This window comes from Tenrec ecaudatus, chromosome 16 (genome assembly GCF_050624435.1).
Source record: "Tenrec ecaudatus isolate mTenEca1 chromosome 16, mTenEca1.hap1, whole genome shotgun sequence".
In the NCBI taxonomy this organism is placed as follows: Eukaryota; Metazoa; Chordata; class Mammalia; order Afrosoricida; family Tenrecidae; genus Tenrec; species Tenrec ecaudatus.
In genome coordinates, this window is record NC_134545.1 from 81,974,574 (window position 1) to 81,996,091 (window position 21,518).

A 21,518-nucleotide genomic window follows, 5' to 3' on the forward strand; every position below is an offset into this window, starting at 1 on the left:
GCGGGGCGCATGCGCACGTCCGGCGGCCGGGGGGCGGTCCCGCGCGAGTGGAAAGATTCGGGCCGGAGAGTGCGCGGGAGCCGGCTGCGGGCTGCGAGTGCGCAGGCGCGGCTGGGGGCGGGCCGAGACTCCGGAATCTCGGTGAACCCCAGTCTTCGCCGCATCCCGAGCCTGCAGTCATGGCCGCCTACCAGCTAGTGCTGATCCGCCACGGCGAGAGCGCCTGGAACCTGGAGAACCGCTTCAGCGGCTGGTACGACGCCGACCTGAGCCCGGCGGGGCACGAGGAGGCGAAGCGCGGCGGGCAGGCGCTGCGAGGTACGGAGCGGCGGGGGCTGGGCTCCACGAAGGACGGCCGGGGTCTCGGGCGCGAGGGCGGCCCCGCGCGGGGCCAGCGCCGCGCTGCTCGCGATCGCGCGTCTCCCCGAGCGAGGCGAGACCCTGGGCATCGGTGCCCGCCGCGGTTTGTTTTGCACTTGAGAAAATGGGCCCGGCGTGCGGAATCGACTTCCTCAAGGTCACTCAGTGGAGCGGTAGCGACCTCGCCAAGATCAGGACCCGGGGCGGCCACCCCCAGCCCTCAGTGAAATTCTCCATTCTGTTCTGATCATTCGTCATTTGGGGGGACGGGCTGCCTTAGTTGGAGCTGCCTGTGGCGAACAAGCCGCTGGGGCCCCTCCGGGGCCAGAGGCCATGGAGTAGATCGTGGCCGCCTGGAGGAGCCGATGCCGGCTAGAGCCCTGTGCGTGATGGGCGGCAAGGTAGCCGCAAACCACGTGCCTGTGGAGGGCCGCGTGGTGCCCAGATTGCATCCACTGATGGAATGAGTGGATGAATGAATGATTTGAATCGCTTAACCCATCGCAGTGCCACCGGGCCCATTTTCACATCACCCCGTGGACAGGCTTATTCCATCTTCTCTCTTTATATGGTTGAATAAAGGGAGTTGGAAAGGTGACTTGTCCCAGGTCATAGCTCCTTATTCCTGGTCCCGTGCCCTTGAGCCAAGCCTGGAGTTGAATAACAGGTAGGTGTGAGGAACATCAGGCTGTTGGCCAAGGGCACTGGGCAAAGGTGGGGGTGGCAGGGAAACCCTTGCCTACCCAGCCTTGCCCCCACCCCCTGGGGACAGATAACAGTCTGTGATTTGGGCAGCTCCCTGCTGCCCAGAGAGTCCCTGTGCTGCCTTGATTAGGCCAGGCCGCGCCCTGCTCCCTTCCAACCATCCCCAATCCGAAAGCAGCAGCCATTTAAGAGGGTCTTTCAAGGCTGCAAGGGGATTTTACTCTTTGGGACCCATTTCATCTCCAAGGCTTCACTGTAGATCATTCTGAAAGGAAGCCAAGCTTGGGAAAGACGGAGCTGCCCTCCTGCTGGGCGCATGTGAATGCCCACTGTGCTCGTGGGCCCACAAGGAGGCCTGGAGAGGGGGGAGCTGGCTGGTGAAGGAGGCCTTTCGCCTTCCCCTTCTGCCAGGAAGAGCTGAATGGGTTTGTGGACGTTTGGTGATGAAGCAAATTGTAGCTGTCCTATTTTCCAAATTTATTGAATGACTAAACTTAAAATCTCTACAAAATAACAGGCCGGGGGATGAACAACAGAAGGGTGAAGGGAGATGGGATGGTGTAAGATAAGAAAATAATTTATAATTTATCAAGGGGTCACAAGGGCGGGGGAGGGAGGGAGGAAAGAGCTGATGCCAAGGGCTCAAGTGGAAAGAAAATGTTATGAAAATTAAGATGGCAACATATGTACACATGTGTTTGACACAATGGATGTATGGTCATAAGAGCTGTAGGAGCCCCCCATAAAATGATTTATTTCAAAAAACAAAAACGGGCCTCATTTCAGTTTTGAAGTTAATTTTTTTGCCATTGCTTCATAACCAAGATAAGAGCTGGTTAGAAATGTCATTATCTCACAGGTAGTGCACATTACATTCAAAAGAAAGGCAAAAACTGAATGGTGAAACCCATGATGAGCCTAGTAACTGTGTAACATAAAAGGCCAAAAGAAATGGATCTGTGAGATCCTTCTATCACCAAAGTGCTTTCCGTGACAGTAGGGTTTGTAAAACATGGCTTAGGGTTTCGAGAGGAAGCCCATGGGAACTCCATTTCCATCAAGTCCTTTCTTCTGAGTAAGGGGGGGTCTCCTGGGGGAGGATGGAGGTATCTCTCCCCATTCCTGCCCTAGGAGGGTCCCTCATCTACCCTTTGGTTTCCTGGGCAAGCGAGGGGCAGAGACTGAATGCCACTGGTCCTTCAGAGCCCTGTTAGAGGGGTCCGGAGGGATCTGCTTTCCCCCGGGGACCTGTTAGTTTACCCCAAGTGAAGAAGCACCATTGCATGTGGGAATAAATGCAGTAAAACCACACGGCGGCTCAGCCTGGGAGCCTTAAGCTGTGGCTCTTCTCAGTGCAGTGACTCAGCACTGAGTTTGTTGGGGAGCCATTCTGTTGCCCATTACCGTTGGGTAGGAGAAGAAAGTGGAGTCTGGTGAGGCTTGTCCAGGGGCCCAGGGATTGGCCTGTCTCCTGAGTGGGTGGTGCCAGGGGTTCTCCCTGTGGGTAACTAACAGTCTTGCTCTTCCTGGCCCGCAGTCAGTTGAATGACCAGCAGCAGGAAGAGTCGCTTCACACCCTATGACTGTTGCCCCGCAGTCTGAGGCAATCCTAGGAGGGTCTGTCTGAGCCCACAGGCTTTGAAGAGGGCGCGGTTGCCTCATGCAGGAAGACCAGGGTTTTCCTGGCCCCACGACATGAGCAAGGGCCACCTCCCATTAAAGGCTTTTAGGGAGGAAGAAGCCTTTGCGTTGACACATGAAATAAAGTGGCTAATTGTAACCTTCCCTCGTGTGTGTGTGTGTGTGTGTGTGTGTGTGTTTAGAGATTCATTTATAAATGAAGCAGGCAGTTGTAGTGCACATGTGTTCTTTCCCTAACGGGTGGCTTCTTTAAACCTTGGTTCAACAATTGACCTGAGGTAGGTATATTTTTACTTGGTTATTCAGGTGGAAGTCTATGCAGCAAACCAGGTTCCCATGCAAGCGTTTCCCCGTGGCACCCCCACCCTGCCCTGCACTGCTCTGTGGCTACGATGTTCACATGTGTCTGCACTCTCCTTATTCCCAGTGGGTTTGGTTTATTGAAGTGGATCTAGCTTTTCTCCCCCTCTTGCCTTCTGGTTGTTGCTTTTGGCTAAAGGTTGGGTGTTTCTTCTCAGGGAGTTGATTCAGGGAGCACCTTACTGATGGTTGATATTTTGTAAGCGACATGCACGCCTGAGGGTCCTGGGAAATAGTCTAGACTTGGAAGAACTCCCCGAGATTGAGAGTGTGTGAGGTTGCCGGAAACAGCATGGGGGAAGAGCCATATCTGACCCCCTCTGGCTTTCCTGTTGCCACAGACAGAGGTCAGAGCAGCCGCTCACCTTTCCGCACACAGCAGTTCTTACAAGTCTGAATCAGTCAGCAGCACGGATGCAGTCATCTGGCCACCATGGCATCTCCCAGCCAGCAGCCAAGCTCTCAGCCAGCCTCTTAGCCACCTGGACCCTTGGTCTCTGTGGACCAAGAAGCCCGCCTGTCACTCGGCCTCACAGTCCATTGTCTCAGCAGTGCCCCTCTGCCCTGTGTCATGGTTCCCTCGCCTTTACGTCTGGTCTCAGCCTGGCTCCTTTGCCCTGCCCCATGTTTCTGTGCCACAATGCCTCTGCTTGGTCTTGGTCTCTGTCACTTCCGATAGAGATCACAAGCGAGCTACCCTGCCGGTTGCTCTTCCCGTGGTCCTGGCTTCCTGTCATTTCTCTCTGTGCCTGAGATGGCTCTTAGACTCGGGGTGGGGTGGGGGGTGGCTTCTGAGGTGTGGTTTTTGTCTTTCAGCTGATGGTACCCTGAGAAACAGGTGGTGCAGTGGTTACGAGTTGGGCTGCTAACTGCAAGGTCAGCAGTTTGAAACTCCAGGCGCTTCTTGGGCGAAATACAGGGTTTTCAACTTCTGTAAAGAGTTACAGAGTCTTGGGAACTCACGGGGGCAGTTCTACCCTGTCCTATAGAGTCACTGTGAGTCCGTGGCAGTTTAGACCCCCAGGAAACAGGGTCAGACTTGGCTCACAGCCTCTGGTCAGGGTGTAATCCCACCTTCATCCTGCCCCTTAGCAGAGCAGAGAACCCCCTCCAAAGTGGGGTTGTAGCCACAGGCTGGAGTCCAGAATTCACCACGCACCACATGAGGGACTAGGGCTCGAAGGGGTCCTCAGAGGCCAGGCTGCAGGAGAGGGGCCGTTGCCTATCAGCAATGATAATTCTAAGCAAAATGCCATGCATGGTCCTTCTCCCTGTTGTTGAGTTGATGCCGTCTAGGACGTTAGCTATTACTGGTTTTTTTTGTTTAAAATTTTTTTTTTGCGCACCACATGAGGGACTAGGGCTCGAAGGGGTCCTCAGAGGCCAGGCTGCAGGAGAGGGGCCGTTGCCTATCAGCAATGATAATTCTAAGCAAAATGCCATGCATGGTCCTTCTCCCTGTTGTTGAGTTGATGCCGTCTAGGACGTTAGCTATTACTGGTTTTTTTTGTTTAAAAATTTTTTTTTGCTATTACTGTTTTTAGGAGGCTTTAGTCATTTGGAAAAATTCTAGCAGCAGCAAATTCTAAAGTTTGCTTGGGCACAGCATCCTCAGTATTAGGACATGGGGTTCAAATCCCTGGCCTGCTGGCTGACAGCGCAGTAACACCTGGGTTAGGTGGCTCATTGGGGGCCAGGGGAGGCATGTTTTCAACTGTAACCTAAGTCAGTACATCCTGTCTTTATGCGAATCAGAGTAATGTCTTTCACCCCTCCCCTTGCATTCGTCATTTGCAGATGCGGGCTACGAGTTTGACATCTGCTTCACCTCCGTGCAGAAGAGAGCCATCCGGACCCTCTGGACGGTGCTGGATGCCATCGACCAGATGTGGCTGCCCGTAGTGAGGACCTGGCGCCTCAATGAGCGGCACTACGGGGGGCTGACTGGCCTCAACAAGGCAGAAACCGCCGCCAAGCACGGCGAGGCCCAGGTCAAGATCTGGAGGCGTTCCTATGACATCCCCCCGCCACCCATGGAGCCGGACCACCCCTTCTACAGCAACATCAGCAAGGTAGAGACAAGCTCTCCCTGGGTCCCACTTTAAACATGCGTGTTTAACTAGGCAGTTCCACTACGTAGAAAACAGCTCGGAGTCCCCTAGGAAATGACCTTCCGTTTGTGGAAAGGCTTACAGTTTATGTTGCCCATCTCAGAATTGATACCTCCTTTGCCAAGTGTTACAGACGCATCCGTAACCAACCTCAAGTGACAGTGAATGGGGAGGAGCCATGTTTCCCAATGTTTTGCTTTTTTAAACTGTAAACTACCTTTCATTCTGAACTGTCAGTCTTCCCGGCAGTGGACTGCAGGCGGTGGGGCGAGTTCATAATTACCCGCCGCTCCCTAAGCCCTCCTTCCAGCACTCTAAATCCACAGAGGGAGGAGGGTAGACGCTGAAGCCGTACCGTAGGTGCACCTGCTGAGACTCGGGTAGTGGGTGAGCCTGCCCCTTTTGGCTGTTCAGGATCGCAGGTATGCAGACCTCACTGAAGACCAGCTGCCCTCCTGCGAGAGTCTGAAGGACACCATTGCCAGAGCCCTGCCCTTCTGGAACGAAGAAATCGTTCCTCAGATCAAGGAAGGGAAGCGGGTCCTGATTGCAGCCCATGGCAACAGCCTCCGGGGCATTGTGAAGCATCTGGAGGGTACGTACCATAGGGCTGCCTCCTCTGGGACTGGGATGGGATGAAGATCTCGGGAAAGGGGCTGATCCGTATGGATAACCTTTCAGAGAGGAAAATGCTCTTTCCTGGCCTCTCTCATCTGATCTACAGAGCGGGGGCAGGGGTGGCGCCGGGAGCGGCAGATGTGCAGAGCTCAGGTTCCACCCAGGCCAGCTCCCCCCATTACCCGTTACGGCAAGACCAGAAATCAGCTCCGTGTGGCCGAGTCAGTTCTGACTCAGAGTTAGCCCATAGGGCAGAGTAGAGGGCTTCTTTGGTTTTCTGCAGTGGTGTATCTCTTTTTCAATCATTTCTTGGGGGCTCGTACAACTCTTATCACAATCCACATGTACATCAGTTGTGTAAAGCACACGTAAACATTCATTGCCCTCATCATTCTCAAGCAGTGTATCTTTATGGAAGCAGAAAGCCTCCTCCAGGTTCTTTGCCAATTAAAGTGCTGGAGAAAATCGGCCTTGGTCGCCGCTTCCTGCAGGAGTGTTTGCAGGTGGGGTGGGACCATGGAGCACTTGGGCACCGCTTCTGCCCCTTTCTGTGCTTTGTCGGTGGCCCCTTACAACCTTGAAAACTTTGCGTACTTTTTCTTTCTCTTCCGAGAAGTCAGCTGCTCAGTCAAGGTGACAGAATAGTGTTAGTGAGACCAGAAGCTAGGTGAAAGAGCGTACTGCTTCCATTCCTGTGAAAGCCCGTGGTCCTTGGGGACCATCAGTAAACCAGGAGGGCTGACCCTGGTGGGTGTTTTCAGGGCTCTCTGAAGAGGCAATCATGGAGCTGAACCTGCCCACCGGCATCCCCATCGTCTATGAGTTGGACAAGAACTTGAAGCCCATCAAGGCCATGCAGTTCCTGGGGGACGAGGAGACCGTGCGTAAAGCCATGGAAGCTGTGGCCGCCCAGGGCAAGGCCAAGAAGTGAAGGCACGCCTGCCGACTGCTGTCCCAGGACACCCACCCTCCCTGCCCACCCGCTCCTCTGCACCGCTCCCCTGCACACGTCCCACTGACCACACCTTACATAGCCGCAGATGGGGGACCAGTGGCTCCCATTTCAGCCATCTTGTCCCCACACCCTCTCCCTTCGTACAGTCCTAGTCCGAGTGGCACCTCCGGGGCATGCGCGCTCCTCAGCCAGGCCCAGGGAAGCCTTGCCTCTCTTCCCAGAGGGCAGGGACTGTGGTTATGCCAGTGGATTGTTTGCTCAGACGGACTCGAGTTAGGGGTGGGAGGAACCACATTGAGGATGACCGAGCAGGAGGGCGAGCTAGGCGATTCCAGGCCCCGGACTGTCCTGCAGTCAGGTTGGTCCGGGCACTCGAGCCATTCCACGTGGTGATCTTACCTCCCCTTCCTCCCTGACCCCGAAGGCTGGGATCAATTCTGAATGTTTACGTGTTGTATTTTACAAAAAGGAAAACAAAATCATGTTTATGTATGACAAAATGCAAACCCTTCTAGGGTTTCTGGTGACAGTTGAAATCCTAGGACCCCGTGTGACCATCAGAAAATAAGCCATTCCTCTCAGCCCGTGGGGTAGGCTCCCTGGCTGCTACGGGGAGGAGTCCATCCTGCTGTGTACTGTAGAATCCTTCCCAACCTCTCTGTTGTGCGGCAGTGAAATGCCTATTGATTGTGTCCACATGTCTCTTCGCTGAGATTGAGGCCTGGTCCAGTCGCTCGGCCCTGCTACTTGGGCCCAGTCCTCAGTTTGAAGACACCTGTACTAAATCCTTTTTCCAGATCAGTATAATAAAGGAGTGATGTGCAATATCTTGTGGTGTGATGTGTGATCTCTGGTGGGTAGGAACCCTCCCATCCAACTTGAAATGTCTCTTTACTCAAGTCTGTCATAGTCTGACAGGTTGGAGCTTTCTGAGAACAGGCCCCACCTGTCTCAGGATTTGGACATCCTGCTGGGTTTTCACTCTGGTGGGGAAAGCTGGCTTGGGGGTGGGCTGGGCAGAGCATCTCCAGCCATGCCTGGCTGTCACCTGGTCCCCTCCACTGGGAAATCAAGTCCTTCACGGCCTCTCTCAAAGACTCTTGGTGCTGCTCCTGTTTTTCTTTTAAGCCAGTCTTTTTCTTTCTTCCAAGTCTCTTTTCCCTCGTAAACGTTGAGAACATACACAATAAAACGCCTTGAGTTGTTTGTACGGGACGGTTCACATTCTCTGGTCGGACCACTCGCCCTCCTTTTCCCAGTGGTTCCTCCCCCGTGAACTTCACTTGCTTCCCCCAAGGTTAAGTTAGTTTGTCAATTTCATCCCAAGGAGCTAGTTCTTCAAAGAGCCTAAGGCTCCAGTTGGACCTTTTCTGACTAGTTGGGAGGCAGCACTGTTCGTTGGTCTGGATTCACCATGTGTTGATTGGGTGGTGTCTCAGCGTTTAGGGTGGTGTCTCGGCGTTTACCGTTGCTTTGGTCTGAATGCATTCTTCCGTAGTCTTGCTTTACCACCCCCCTCCCCACCGTAGGCTGACAGGACAGTGACACATAAACTGCATGGCTAAAGACCATGGTGACGACCGGGCCGCTTCACCTTGAAGTAGGAAACGGTTCTGCACAGGAGCTTCTGGTGGTTTCCTGGTCTCTGGAAAGGATGGAGGTCCTTTGCAAGAGGCATGATGGCTGGTTTGAAGATGACTTCCGGGGCTATTTGGGGTTTAAGGACTTTGAGTGCAGTCGTTTCGTGGGTTCATCCATTCTGAGTCTACAGAGTCCACATGAACGTGAAAGTCTGCACCCTCTCCTTTTGAGCAGGCCGCCTTTCTGGAATCATTATAACAGTCCTGGTTGCCGGGCACCATCCAATTCTGGTCTCATGGCAACGGGCAGTGGTTCTCCAATCCTGACTCCTTCCTTTGCTGCTGCAGGTGCATAGTGATTGTGCCTTGCCCTTAGTAGACACGTTAGTAGGCCAGTTAACTGGGATGGCTCATGAAATTATGCCCTAAACTAAGGAATCAAATTCATGAGGGTTTGCTTGTACATAAGGAGCCTCAGTAGTAACTCTAGTTGTATGTAACTGATGCCAATTCAGTATTTTTAGTGACTATAATGATCAGATGTACAACTTTTATCAGTCTTTTTTGTTTTAATCATTTTATTGGGGGCTCGTACAACTCTTACTACAATCCATTGTATCAAGCACATTTGTATATTTGTTGCCATCATCATTCTTAAAACATTCTACTTGAGCCCTTGGTATCAGCTTCTCATTTTTCCCCTCTCTTCCCCCCCACTCCCTCAGGAACCCTTGATAATTTAAGAATTATTTTGTCATATCTGTCAGACGTCTCCCTTCACCCACTTTCCTGTTGCCTGTCCCCCAGAGAGGGGGTTATATTTAGATCCTTGTATTCCGTTTCCCCTTTCTACTCCACCCTCCTGGTACCACCACTCTTACCACTGTCCTGGTTTCCCTGTGTTTCCAGTTCCTATATGTACCAGTGTACATCCTCTGGTCTAGCCGGATTTGTAAGGTAGAATTGGGATCATGATAGTTGGGGGGGGGGAAGGAAGCATTTAGGAACTAGAAGAAAGTTGTATGTTCCATCGTTGCTACACTGCACCGACTGGCTCATCTCCTCCCCTCTACCCTTCTGTAAGGGGTGTCCAGTTGCCTACAGATGGGCTCTAGGTTCCCCCTCCACACTCCCCGCACATTCACAATGACATGTTTTCTTCTTTGATGCCTGATACCTGATCCCATTGACACCTTGTGATCACGCAGGCTGGTGTGCTTCTTCCATGTGGGCTTTGGTCCTTCTGAGCTAGATGGCCACTTGTTTACCTTCAAGCCTTTTAAGACCCCAGACACTATATCTCTTGATAGCTGGGCACCATCAGCTTTCTTCACATTTGCTTATGCACCTGCTTTGTCTTCAATGATCGTGTGAGAAGGTGAGCATCATGGAATGTCAGTGTAATAGAACAAAGTGTTCTTACGTTGAGGGAGTACTTGAGTGGAAGCCCAATGTCCATCTGCTACCTTTAATACTAAACCTGTAAATATATGCACAAAGATCTATTTCCCAATCATATTTACATATGTACATTGCCTATATTTAGACTTCTATAAATGCCTTTTGCCTCCTAGTTCTTTCCTCTATTTACTTTTACTTTCTTCTTGTCCCATTATGCTCAGCTTTCACTTGGGTTTCAGTAATTCCTCTGTTACATTGCCCTTGATCAAGCCCTAATAAGCCTCCTACACCCTCCTCTCCACCAGTTTTGGATCACTTGTTCCCTTTTTCCTGGGTTTGTTAACTCCCACCTTCCCCTCTCCCATATCTCCCCTCCCCCCCAACCATCAGTCCCTTTGTTTTCGCCTCCAGATTGTTTATCCCGCCTATCTTATCTAAATAGACTGCAGAGACGATATTCGCAAAACAAGACAACAAAACAAAAAACTAAAGACAAAAAAGCAAAGCCTGTCAATAATTCAAGGTCTGTTTATTGACCTTTAGGCGTGATGGACACTTTTTGTTCATTAGCTTTGGTGTTGTAAAGGGTTGCTATGAGTCTGTATGACTTAATGGCATTGGGTTTTTAATTTTTGTTGTTGTTGAATAGTTGATTATGCATTGGGCTGCTAATTGTAGTCAGTAGTTCAAACCCCCCTGCCACTCTGAAGGAGAAAGTGGAGGAGGCTGGTTGTTCCTTTAAAGACTGTCTCAAACCAGAGGGTGCAGTTCTACGCTGCCCTGCAGATAGGAGTTGCTGGGTTGAAATCAACTCGATGGCAGTGGGAGTCAACTACTTACTATCCTTAAAAAAATTCTCATCTCAAAATAACTTGTATAAAAAAATAACTTGTATAGAAAGATAAATCATATAAAATTGGAAAGGGGCAAAGCCTTTTGTAATCCGTTGGAGAGATCACTGGAACATCAGACATCCCCTACGGCAAGAGGAAACCCAGATAACATCTAGTAGCAGCAAGTAAAACCAAACTCCTTTGCCAGCTGTGGAGGGAGGCACATCACATACATAAATCTTAACAGGAATGTCTGAAAGGGCTGGTATGTATGCCCAGCTCACAAGAGGCAACAGGCCAGCAGAACCCTCAAAACACAATGGTCACAAAGGCCAGGGTTATGTGTTGGGCTGCTAACCGTGAGGTCAGCAATTTGAAACCACAAGCCGCTGCACAGGAGAAAGATGAGGCTCTCCACTCCTGGAAACAGTTTCAGAAACCCACAGGCGCAGTTCCACCTGCCTTTCGGGCTGCTCTGAGTTGGAATTACTCTGCGGCTGTGTGCACCTGTTTGTTTTTCTTGACAGGAATTGTGATAAAGGGCATTCATTTGGCTAAAGGTGTTAGTCTAAAGCAGCAATGGCCATCTCTGACAGCCTGGTAGGATGCCAGTTTACTTGGCCTGAACTGAATCCCAGCCCAGCAACTGCTTTTTGTCGGACCGATGTTCGTCATCCAAATCCAATGGAACCAACTGCTCAGAGGCACCACCCTAGCTGGGAACAGTACTTACCTTCCTTGTCAGAGACGAGTGGGGGTCACCTCGACGTGTAACAGGAGTCATGCATGCCACTTCCTCCCTAGCTTCCTGTGGTGGGTCCCCTGCTGGAAAGCTGGCTTTTTTGGGATCTGATGTTCGTGGCCCTCTATGTCCTGCCAGCCAGGGGGCCCCGGTCTAGGTCATACTTCTCCAGAGTAGGATGCTTTAGCAGAACATGTTAGGTGCTGTTGATTGGATCTGACTCACAGCGACCATATGTGCAACAGAATGGACATCACGCAGTCCTGCACCATCCATATGTGTGAGCCCACTGTTGCAGCCATCGTGCCAACCATCTGTAGAGCAGCGGTTCTCAACCTGTGGGTCACGACCCCTTTGGGAGTCGAAGGACCCTTTCACAGGGGTCACCTCATACATCCTGCATGAGATATTTATGATTCAGAACTAGCAAAATGAGTTATGAAGTAGCAAAGAAAATAATGTTATGGTTGGGGGTCACACCGCATGAACAATATGAAAGGGCCGCGGCCTGCGGAAGGTGGAGGACCACTGTGGAGGGTCTTCTTTTTCACCGCCCCTCTACCAAGCATCATGTCCTTTCAGGTTGGCTTGCTGACCTCAATCAAGGTCAGTAGTTTGAAAGCAGAGCTGCTCCTTGGGAGAAAGACAAGGCTTTCCACTCCTGGAGAGTCAGTCTTGGAAGTTCACCGGGGCAGTTACAGGTAGCCGTCAGTCGGCGCTGACTGGATGGCAGTGAGAGTGTGTGCGGTCTCCCCTGACATGTCCAAGGCACCGTGAGACGAAGTCTTGCCAGCCTTGCACCTGAGGGACATCCTTGCTCCATCCCTTCCAGGACGGGTTTGTTTGCTCTTCTGGCAGCCCACTGTACTTTCAGTGCTGTTGGCCAGCACTGTAATGCAAATGCTCCCCTGCTTTCCTGTTCTTTATGCAGCTTCCAACTCTCACATGCATACTGTGGGAAACTAACACGTCATTCCCCCAGATTCTCCCCAGCTATGCTGCCTTAAAGTGAGCACAGGGTTGACTTTGTGTCCCTGCAGAGGCAGACATTCCCCCAGTATCTCCTCCCACTGTGGCGCCCCTCCCCCTTCATACCTTCCCCCCAATGCAGGTATTAGGTTTCCTCACCTGTGAGTTCAGGGACATTACTGTGATTGCCACCCACTTTGTGACATATGTAACTCCTGAATATGCATGTCTTATGGCTACCTACAAACAGTCCCAAGACAATAAAAGATGCCCTCTCCCAGGCCCTCCTTCCTCTCCTGCACCTCCACGTGGACCACCAAGAAGGGCTGAGGTGAGCATGCTACCATGAAATGTGCCCGACTCCTTCATTTTACTGTTTTCTATGTACAGTTGCGCTTATGAACCTATGACAGGGTCAGGGGCTGGGCTCCCCTCACATCATATGAGGTGACTGAAAATACCAGGGTGCAGGTTGGATGCATCCTAGTCCTCAAAGTAACTTAATTGCTTTTCAACACGCTACGGAGGTCTTGTGCAGCTGGTCTACCCAATGCAATGCGGTTTGTAAATAGAAGGGGGAAATAAAATCGGAGCCCCACCTTACGTATGTTTCCATATATTACTTGTAGGGAGTTATTTTTATTGCCAGTTGTTACAGATGAGGTTAAATGACTTAAGTTTCACATGGAGGATGTGGTCTTTTGTTTCGAACCACGACCCTTCTGACTCAAGTCTACACAGTCCTACTGCCAGATGCCACTTCCCATGAGGCGAGGGGCCCATGGGCTCGCCCAAGAAGAGCTGGCCAATCTGGCACCAAGGAACGGGCCTGGGGCAGGCTGACCAGACTGGACTCCACTGCTTGGGAATGAGGGATTAAGAAGCCTTATCTTCCTTGCCCCAAGGCAGTGGTTGCAGTCAGGACACTGTACCAGTTCAAAGCACAAAGTCCCCCAAGGCAGAGAGTGCCAGTCTGCCATAACTGTGAATGAGAGACCTTAGAGGACCTGGAGGACCTCTGCTGCCCGATAGCCCAGTGTCACTCGCTTTTTGATAAAGCGCTTTTCTGTAGGGCAGCAACAGCAGCCACTGGAAATGGAATCCCTCTCAATTGACTGATTAGTCAGCATGGACGAAATGAAGGGAGATACCGTCATGGAGACAGAGTTGAGAACAAGAACTGTCACAGAAAGTGCATCCGTTCATCCGGCTCAGAGGCAGGGTAGCGCCAGAGCTAGTAAAACATTCTGCTCCCTAGAAACAGACACTGTACACGGAGGCAGTTGGACGCCTCACCATGGGTCACGACTGAACCTTCTGCACATCCTCATGACTTGTTCTCATCTTCCAAGCCTACCTGAACAAAACCATTTCTTAGAGTTACCCAGTATTATAAAGGTGGTGTCTTAAATGTTGTTGAAAAACAAGAATACTGCTCACTGGCCATCAATTTGGGTGTGCATTGTGGAGTAGCAGCCAGTCTTTGGGGGAATTTAGAGCGTGAATGGACTTGCAATACACCATACAAGCGTGGTCAATGGAGACACCTAAGTGCGAGGGATCTGGGCAAGCAGCTGTCAGGAACAGGCCTGTAGGGAAAGGAAGTGGCACTACACACCTCACCCTTTATGCTGGGGCTCCAGTGCCTCATGTATGGAGTTGGCTGCCCTTCTGGCCTCAGGCTTCACTCTCCTGTGAAGGGCAGTCCTACCCTAGGGAATCTGGGAGCCCATGTTTCTGAGTGAACAAAATAGAGGACTGGATTCTAGAAACAACTAGTCCCATTTCCTAGTTCTGTGGTCAGGCTGTCCTCATTTCCCAACCTTCCAAGCTGTCACTCCGTAGCCCTCCATCACTTGATCACTCTTCAATGTCCACTGCTTATACCTTTCTGCCTTCAGGGGAGGAGATTCCTACGTAGCCACAACCCCAACCACTACCATCAGGAGACAAAAACCTGGTATCTCCAAGACCCACCCAGTTACTGTTCAGTCAGTGACCCAAAAAGGCAGAATGATGCTTCCTCTGGTTTCTAAACCTTGATGGGAACAGAAAGCCTCACTTTTCTCCTACAGAGTAGCTGGTGGGTTTGAACTACTGACCTTGTGATTCACAGTCCAATTTTTAACCCACCGTGCCACCAAGGCTCCACTTCCCAGACAGTGCTTCTTAACCAGGGTTTGGGCAGCAGGTTCACCTCTGGAGCTTAAAACACAGATATGTACTCTGGGCCCATCCCAGGACAAGGTTAGACCATCTGCATTTAAAAGAAACCTAGAAGCAATTTTGAAGTACACCTAATCTAGGTTCATAATAAATGTTCCAAAGTGTAGAAAGAACAGCCTCCTCTTTCTCTAGACCTCCTTCTGATTAGTGACTGCTCCCAACACTGTGAGCACTGCTGCTCGGGCAGCTCTGAGGATCCCCAACAGTGTTTACTGAGCTTTTCCTGTGCTTCGGTCACAGTATCAGGTGGTGGGGGTGCAGACGGGTAAGTTAGAGACGGGTTAACCTGTAACACGTGCATCACTGGCTGGAGAAATTTAACATGGTCCACTGCGCATCAGGGAAGGCTATCATCCAGTTGATTTTTGAAAAACCAAACCAAACAAAGAAACCTGTCAAAGAAGGAACACTGTAATTTTTCCCTCCAACAGAGCATGATAGAAAGGCAGCGAACTTGCGACCTGGAGAGAGTGGAGGCAAGCCCCAGCTCTCACACGCCCACTGAGAGAATGATGGGCTGCTGCACAGACTGCTGGCACTGTCTGCCGAGGGCTGGACTGCCGATCCAGTCTCCTTGGCGAGCAAGACGGCACTTAGAAGGATTTAGTCTTGGAAGCAGAGGAAGCAGGTTTGAGACGGGCTTTCGGCACAACTTGCTCTTAGTGGCCTCATTCCATTTCCGGTTACCTTTCGTACAGACTAGGCGAAAAGCACAGAGAATTACCCCAAGTCCACTAAACCAAAGAGCCCCCAGGAGACGAGGCTACCTGTTCAGACCTGTCTGAAGTGACAGCCTGTCTGTCTGTTTTCTCACCACGGGTCTTTCCTCCCTAGGCTATCAGCTCTGTGCAGACCGGATCCTCGCTTGGTCACTGTCTTCCCTAACATGAGCTCCTCATGACAGCAGCAGGCAGAGTAGCTGGTGTGTGCAATCCCTGAAAGAATGGTGATCCAAACAGCACAAGCCTGGCCAGGACAGAGGGACCGCATGCCCTCGGCAATTGGCGTGGCACAGGAGAGCAGGCCAACAAAGCTGGGTTTCCAGACCGCACTGTTGCCTTACGGATGTGTGGCTTGGGGCAAGTTGATTCCTCTAAGCTTTAGTTTGTTGCAAAACGTGGACATGATCGCCACAGTTCAGGTTAACTGAGTTTCATTGCCAACGTAGTGAATGGTTAACAGTGTTGCTCAGAGAATCAAGTCCTAAAGGGCAATGACGAAGAATTTGATAAAACATTAAAATGTGAGTACTCTTGACCCAGCAGTCCACTTCTGGGACTAGGTTTTACAGAAGAATTAAAGGCATGAGCAAAAATGAATGGTATAGGGGTTTCCTCTAACAATAATAAATTAGTACACATACACACAGCTGTCGAGTGCCTCCCATTAGAGGGATGATTCAAAACCTACACTGAAGTATCTAGCATAAGGCCTGGTTTCAGTAGACTCTTGGCTCCAGATATGGAAACAGACCTCAAAGAAAGGAAAATCACTTGCTAAAGTATCAATTGTCAATACTTTGTCACAGAATTTACCACACTAAAATTTTAACAGAATCTCACCACTGGGGAGAAGAGTGTCAGCGCATGGACTGTGAAGTGCCCTGTACACGTCACTCAATGAGCACACTGGCAGACGCCCGCTTCAAGACAATAGAAACTATAAAGTCTTTGTAATAAAATTGGTTTCTTTTGTCACAGTGAAAAGCCATGTATTTATAAGGTGTATCAGGAGGCCAAGGCTTTACACGGCTGACGTGCTGACGCCTGGAGAGCTGGGAACCCACGGGCAGGTCCAGAATGCCCTGCCGACAGAGCACGGGGCCCGTAGATCCCTCTGGAGTCTCTAGGGTCTGACTAAAGAAAGACAGTGGCATCTGGGTGCGACTTCCATGCATGTCCCCTTGGAGTCAGGCCGCCGTCCTCTGTGCCGGGAGGAGGCTTCTTACGTCTGCAGGAACTCCGGCTGGACGCGCGCCACTTTCCGGAATTCTTTAGTGTGGGTTTTCGGGCACTGCATTTCACACCAGCTGATGGGAACCATCTGGACACCTGGAAGGGAAAAGCTGCTGACAGGGTGGGCACCCACCTAATTGCCTGAGACCCTTCTCTTCTGCTAGGCATGGCACTCGAGAGAAGCGCTCCAAGCTAACCCTTCACCTCCCAGGAGAAAAGGACTTAGGAAGTGTGCCTCTCCCTCCCCCTGCTGATTCCTTAGTTACAGAAGAACAGTGTAGTGTCTGTAGTATCTCCCCCATATTGATTCCTAGATAATGAAAACCAGGGAAGCGGGCAGAGGCCTGGTGGCACTCAGGAGAGTTGCTGTGGGTGCCCGAAGTGACCCACCTGATTCGCTGTGGGCCACCACCACGCCCAGCTCATTCTCCGCTGTGGTCAGCAGGTAGTTGGACTGCGCATCACCTAGAGAGATCTAGTCACGTGACACTGGTGAAGGAAAAAGGGGGACAAGCTGCCTCCCCGACATCACTTTCTCTACTTTGGTAAGGGACCAGAAGTCTGCCGAGACAAAAGGATACCACTTTGGCCAAGACAATGTCACCTGGGCGGAAACTCTTATAAATTTCAACCTGTAGGGAAAGAACAGAAGCGGTGAGCAGAAGCACGTGTCCAGGGGTACAGGCCACTAGCAGTTCCTCTGGGTGGGGCCAGTCTGTATCTTATCTCTAGAGGAGGGAGGCGATCATCGCCCCGTCCACTCTATCGCTCCTCTATACTACCACTACTTGGGGTAGTTTTACTTCAGAAGCTCTGAAAGGGTCCAGAGTGAATCTGAGAACAGCAATGAATAAAAACCTAGCTTCAAAGACAGTGAACAAATTCACCTTTCTCTGGACAACAGAGTGAACAAAAATGATACGAGAGGAAAGGGTTCACTGTGAGGTGAATTCCATACCTTACAGGAGAACACATCCAACTTCCCTGCACCCCACAGTCCTATGGGGGTTGAGGTACATTAGGCTTACAATGTAAAAAAACTGAGATTCCTAATTTGAAAGCCTCGGACTGCAAGTTGATTCTGATTCCTAGTGAGCTAGGTGTCTGAGTCTGTGAAGTTTTATGGGGGAAGAAAACGTCATCTTTATTCCAAGGGTGACTGGTGAGTTTGAACTGCCAACCCTGTGCTGAGCAGCCCACCCAGTAACCCACTGTAGAACCAGTGCTCCTTGAGGTTTCTCAAGCTATGGGGGAAAAGGAACCAACCAACCTTGTCTTTTTCAGTAGCTCGGATATCTTCCTTGCTGCAGGAAGAAAATGACAAGATTGTCGTAAGACAGAAACCCTTGCAGATTCCTCACAGCCAACGAGCTAGGAGAGCAGACTCAAAGTGCCCACTGGAGGGGGGGACATCAGGTGGCAGCCAGGCCAGTGCTGCTAACCAGAGAAACCCATCAGGCGTGGCAGGAAAGGCATCCTCAGAGAAGTGGAACAGAAGCGCTGCAGAACCATGCAGAACCCTGAGGCTGGAGAGGGGCTCAGAAGTTAAATGGGCTGGTTTGCAAGGATTGCTTGTTCCTTCTCCAAGAAGCCCCATAGGAATTGAAAAACAAAACGCTAACATTTCAGTCACTAACTTATCAATGTTACTATCCTTGGGTTTAATCTAAATTGAATTAAAATAAAAGGGGCATATTTCCTAAAATGCCTTTCAATTTGTTTGGTATGAATCACTTCTGTATTGCTAATCCTCAGCTTTGCTCAGTTCTTTCTATTATCTTTTTAAGAAAACATTTATTAAGTCTAAAGGGACAAGGACAAGACACTGACAGAGACACAGCGTCTGGATGAGGAAGACCATGAGCATGAGGTCCCAATGGTCTCCAAGGGTTTGTTGGGGTGCTGCACAGCTTTAAAAAGGATTTGCTCAATTCTTTTCGCTTTAAAATCAATCTTTTCCATTTGTCCTAGCTCACACGGTTTGACATTTTCTTTCAACACTACTGGAAGAGAATCCAAGGACATAGAGGAGATAGTGCTGAGTGAGAATGGCAACTCCCCTCAAGTTCCAGTCTCCTTCTACCTGGATCTCCTTCCAGCAGCTGAGGTCGGCTCAAGAGAAGACGACTTCTTACCGGATGGTTCCTCGAAAAGAGTTCTTTAGGGGCGTGGACCCCACGTAGAGAATGTGCACTTTGGCAAAGCGGGAATTGATACTGGAAACCTGTAGAAAGAACAAACAGATCAGTACCAAAGAGTTAGCGGTTGTCAGTCCAAGGAGGCAGCAGTCAGCAAGAATGACAAGGAATCTGGTTCTGTCATCATGTTGAGTCCATGTTACAGGCACCTTACATAGGTCTCCAAGGCTGTGCATCTGTATGGGATCAGACAGCCTCCGCTACGTCACGCAGAGCAGCCTGAACTGCGGACCCAACACTTAGCCCCCAGGGCCTCCAGGGCTCCTGAAGTAGATAACTGAAGTCACGTTAATGCCTACTTATCTCTGAACAAGTGCTGGGGGTAAAGTGGAATCGGAACCACCAGGCCATCTGAGCGTGTTGCCATGGGAATCAAATGTGCTGATGTGGTATGGACTTTGAAAAGTCGCTAAGTTCAACACGAACCATCACAGAGTACTACAGCGCACCTGGACCCTTGGCAGCGCTTACTGGAGGTTTAAGTGTGCGCTGCAGCTGCTATGTGATAGCTGGAGCACCAGCTCTCCATTAAGTTTTAATGACCCATAACTCACACGCAAGAGTGGTGTGTCACCACAGTCAATTTTAGAAATACCACGGACATTTGGCTAGAGCAATTTATCAAGAGAGAAATGAACGGCTACCAGTTTCACAGAGCAGAGCATGAGTCTGGGCAGGGAGTGCTGGAGTGTCACCGCACTCATTGGCACGTCCCTGGAAATGTTTTAAAGCACCGGGTCTCTTTATCACCCTATGGTGGTCCCATTTCTCAGACACAAGTGGAGACTACCTACCTAGGAAGTCAGCTCAGAGAAAGAACTGCCTGGGCCTGCAGTGGACTACACTGAACATTGTCCAAGAAATTTCTAGAACAGCACCCCTCAATAGAACTTTCTCTGACCGAAATGTCATATGGGTCAATAGAGTGGCCACTAGCCATTGTGGTCGGCTGAACACTTCACATGTAGCTAGTGCAACTTAGGAAATGAGTTTTATTTTAAGTGTATTCATACAGCAATAAGGAGTAGCTAGTGGCTATGGCAGTGGGCAGCTTCGCTCTAGAATGATCACCATCCCAGTGATCATGCAGTGGACGTGTCAGAGCAGGAAGATCACTGACCTTGCAGGTGACAACAGCCCCCACCGTCGGCATTAACTGGGATTCCGTCTCTCTCATCACAGACACCACAGGCAGCTAAAGAGAAGAGAATAAAAAATAGGTATGCTTGGGGAAAGTACGTGGCTTGATAATAATAAAGGAATCTCTTGGTCTACAGTTGAGGGGGCATTGTGAATTGAATAGCGTGCCTTAGAAGCGCTAGAAATGTGCGGACGAAGGGTCCTGAGGTATGATGGCGAGGCCTGCTCTTAGTGGGGAGCATAGCTGAGTGCTTAATTATATGCCGAGATGAGGGCTCAGAAAGATGATCGTTCTTGGCAAGTGTTGAACAAAATGGAGAAACATTAACAAAACCCTTCCCACAAACCCCTTTCCACAGCTAGTGGGGCCAAGTAGGCGTCTTAGGGATGAGAACCCCGAGACTAGCAGGAGGATTGGTCAGCAGGACAGAAGTTGAGCGGAAAGAAGGAATTAACAAGGCTATAGAGGCACGGGGGTGGGGTGGGGGGGTGCAGTGGTTATGATCTGGCAGCAGTCGGATAGGTCTTAGCAGTTTGAAACCACCAGCAGCAGCTGTGGGAGAAAGAGGAGGCTTTCAACTCCTGTAAAGAGTTACAGTCTCAGAAACTCACAGGGGCCGTTCTACCCTTCCCTATAGGATCACTGGGAGCCCGCTTCGAGTCCTTGGCAGTGAGTTTGTTTTTTTTACATAGGGGACAGAGCGTGTTCCAGACAGATGGCCTCTGGAAAAAGTCTTTGTGCCTGAAGAGAACTTCGCTTTGGCGAAAACTGAAGAAGCCAGTATGACAAGACTGCAGAAAGCTGGAGAGAGAGAAAGAAGCTGAAGGCAAGAACAGAGCCGTCACTCAAGGCCGTAGTGCTGGGTTCATCGTTGCCGCCCCCACACTCGCCTGCACGTCGCAGCTGGGGGGCACAGCGGCAGGGCGCTAGCCACTGCGTGGTTCCGAGTCAGAGCAAGCCTGGTGGGCGGACTACAGCCGCTCCATGCATCGCCCAGGCTGGCCTCTTCCTCCCAGTTAGAACCACCTATCTCCGGGTGAGGGGCCCAAAGCTTAACTGGAAGAAGTTTGGAGACCAAGCGTGCGTACCAAGGCTCCAGCTTCACACTCAAACATGAGTCGCTCCCCAACTACAGGGCCGAGTAGAGTCACCCCTGTGGGTTTCCGAGGTTGTTCATGGTTACGGGCGGGGCAACCCTCGTCTTTCCCGTGGGAGCGGCCGGTGGGTTCCGAAATGCCGACCTCGCGGCTAGCGGCCCGAGTCGTCACCCACTAAGCCGCTTTCCTAAGAGCCGTGGCGTCTAGGGCACCTCGGGGAAAGGGACGAGCAGAGGGAAGACCGTGGCCTTTACCGCGCCGTTCTCGCTGTTCTTGGCCAGGCAGCCGGCCAGCGACGAGAAGATGTAGCCGTGCCGGGTGTACGTGCCGCTGCCCGGGCTGCCCTCCTCCAAGTTACACAGCCGCTCGCCTGCGGAAGAGACGCCCGTCAGCCGCAGGCCCCCGGGCAGCCGGCCGGGCAGCCGCCGCCCTTACCGGGGACTGCAGACACGGCTCGCTTACCGGGGACGCAGTACCTCACCGGGGGAACCATGACTGCTCCGGTCGCGGGCCGGCGGCAAGAGGCCGACTCCTTATTGGTGGAAGGCAGGCGCCGGCCCGCAACAATCTGCACGCCCATTGGTGGGCGCCGTCACGTGACCCGACAGCGCCTCCTGGAGGCGACG

At 51.2% G+C, this 21,518-nt stretch overlaps 2 protein-coding genes across 2 annotated transcripts; one reads left to right on the forward strand and one right to left on the reverse strand.

Moving 5' to 3' along the window:
- Nucleotides 1–85: 85 nt before the first annotated feature.
- On the forward strand, nt 86–7,577 carry PGAM1 (phosphoglycerate mutase 1). The gene is made up of 4 exons (XM_075533716.1): nt 86–318; nt 4,864–5,138; nt 5,592–5,772; nt 6,557–7,577. Exons 1-4 carry the CDS (start codon nt 180–182, stop codon nt 6,724–6,726), a joined length of 765 nt encoding a protein of 254 aa, XP_075389831.1. The 5' UTR covers nt 86–179; the 3' UTR covers nt 6,727–7,577.
- An 8,593-nt stretch (nt 7,578–16,170) lies between these two features.
- Nucleotides 16,171–21,477, reverse strand: EXOSC1 (exosome component 1). The gene is made up of 8 exons (XM_075534755.1): nt 21,355–21,477; nt 21,147–21,262; nt 19,775–19,849; nt 18,592–18,680; nt 17,727–17,760; nt 17,038–17,088; nt 16,847–16,931; nt 16,171–16,552 (listed from the first exon to the last, which is right to left on the reverse strand). The coding sequence occupies exons 1-8, from the start codon at nt 21,470–21,472 to the stop codon at nt 16,446–16,448; spliced, it is 675 nt and encodes a 224-aa protein (XP_075390870.1). The 5' UTR covers nt 21,473–21,477; the 3' UTR covers nt 16,171–16,445.
- Between the last annotated feature and the right edge of the window lie 41 nt (nt 21,478–21,518).

Bases quoted from the DNA above. Each gene is read 5' to 3' on its own strand.
- PGAM1 (XM_075533716.1), top strand. From the start codon at position 180: ATGGCCGCCTACCAGCTAGTGCTGATCCGCCACGGCGAGAGCGCCTGG. The intron at 5,139-5,591 runs GTAGAGACAAGC...TTGGCTGTTCAG, and splicing joins TCTACAGCAACATCAGCAAG to GATCGCAGGTATGCAGACCT. The intron at 5,773-6,556 runs GTACGTACCATA...GGGTGTTTTCAG, and splicing joins CATTGTGAAGCATCTGGAGG to GGCTCTCTGAAGAGGCAATC.
- EXOSC1 (XM_075534755.1), bottom strand. From the start codon at position 21,472: ATGGGCGTGCAGATTGTTGCGGGCCGGCGCCTGCCTTCCACCAATAAG. The intron at 17,089-17,726 runs GTTGGTTGGTTC...CTTTCCCTACAG, and splicing joins GAGCTACTGAAAAAGACAAG to GTTGAAATTTATAAGAGTTT. The intron at 16,932-17,037 runs GTATCCTTTTGT...TCACGTGACTAG, and splicing joins ACATTGTCTTGGCCAAAGTG to ATCTCTCTAGGTGATGCGCA.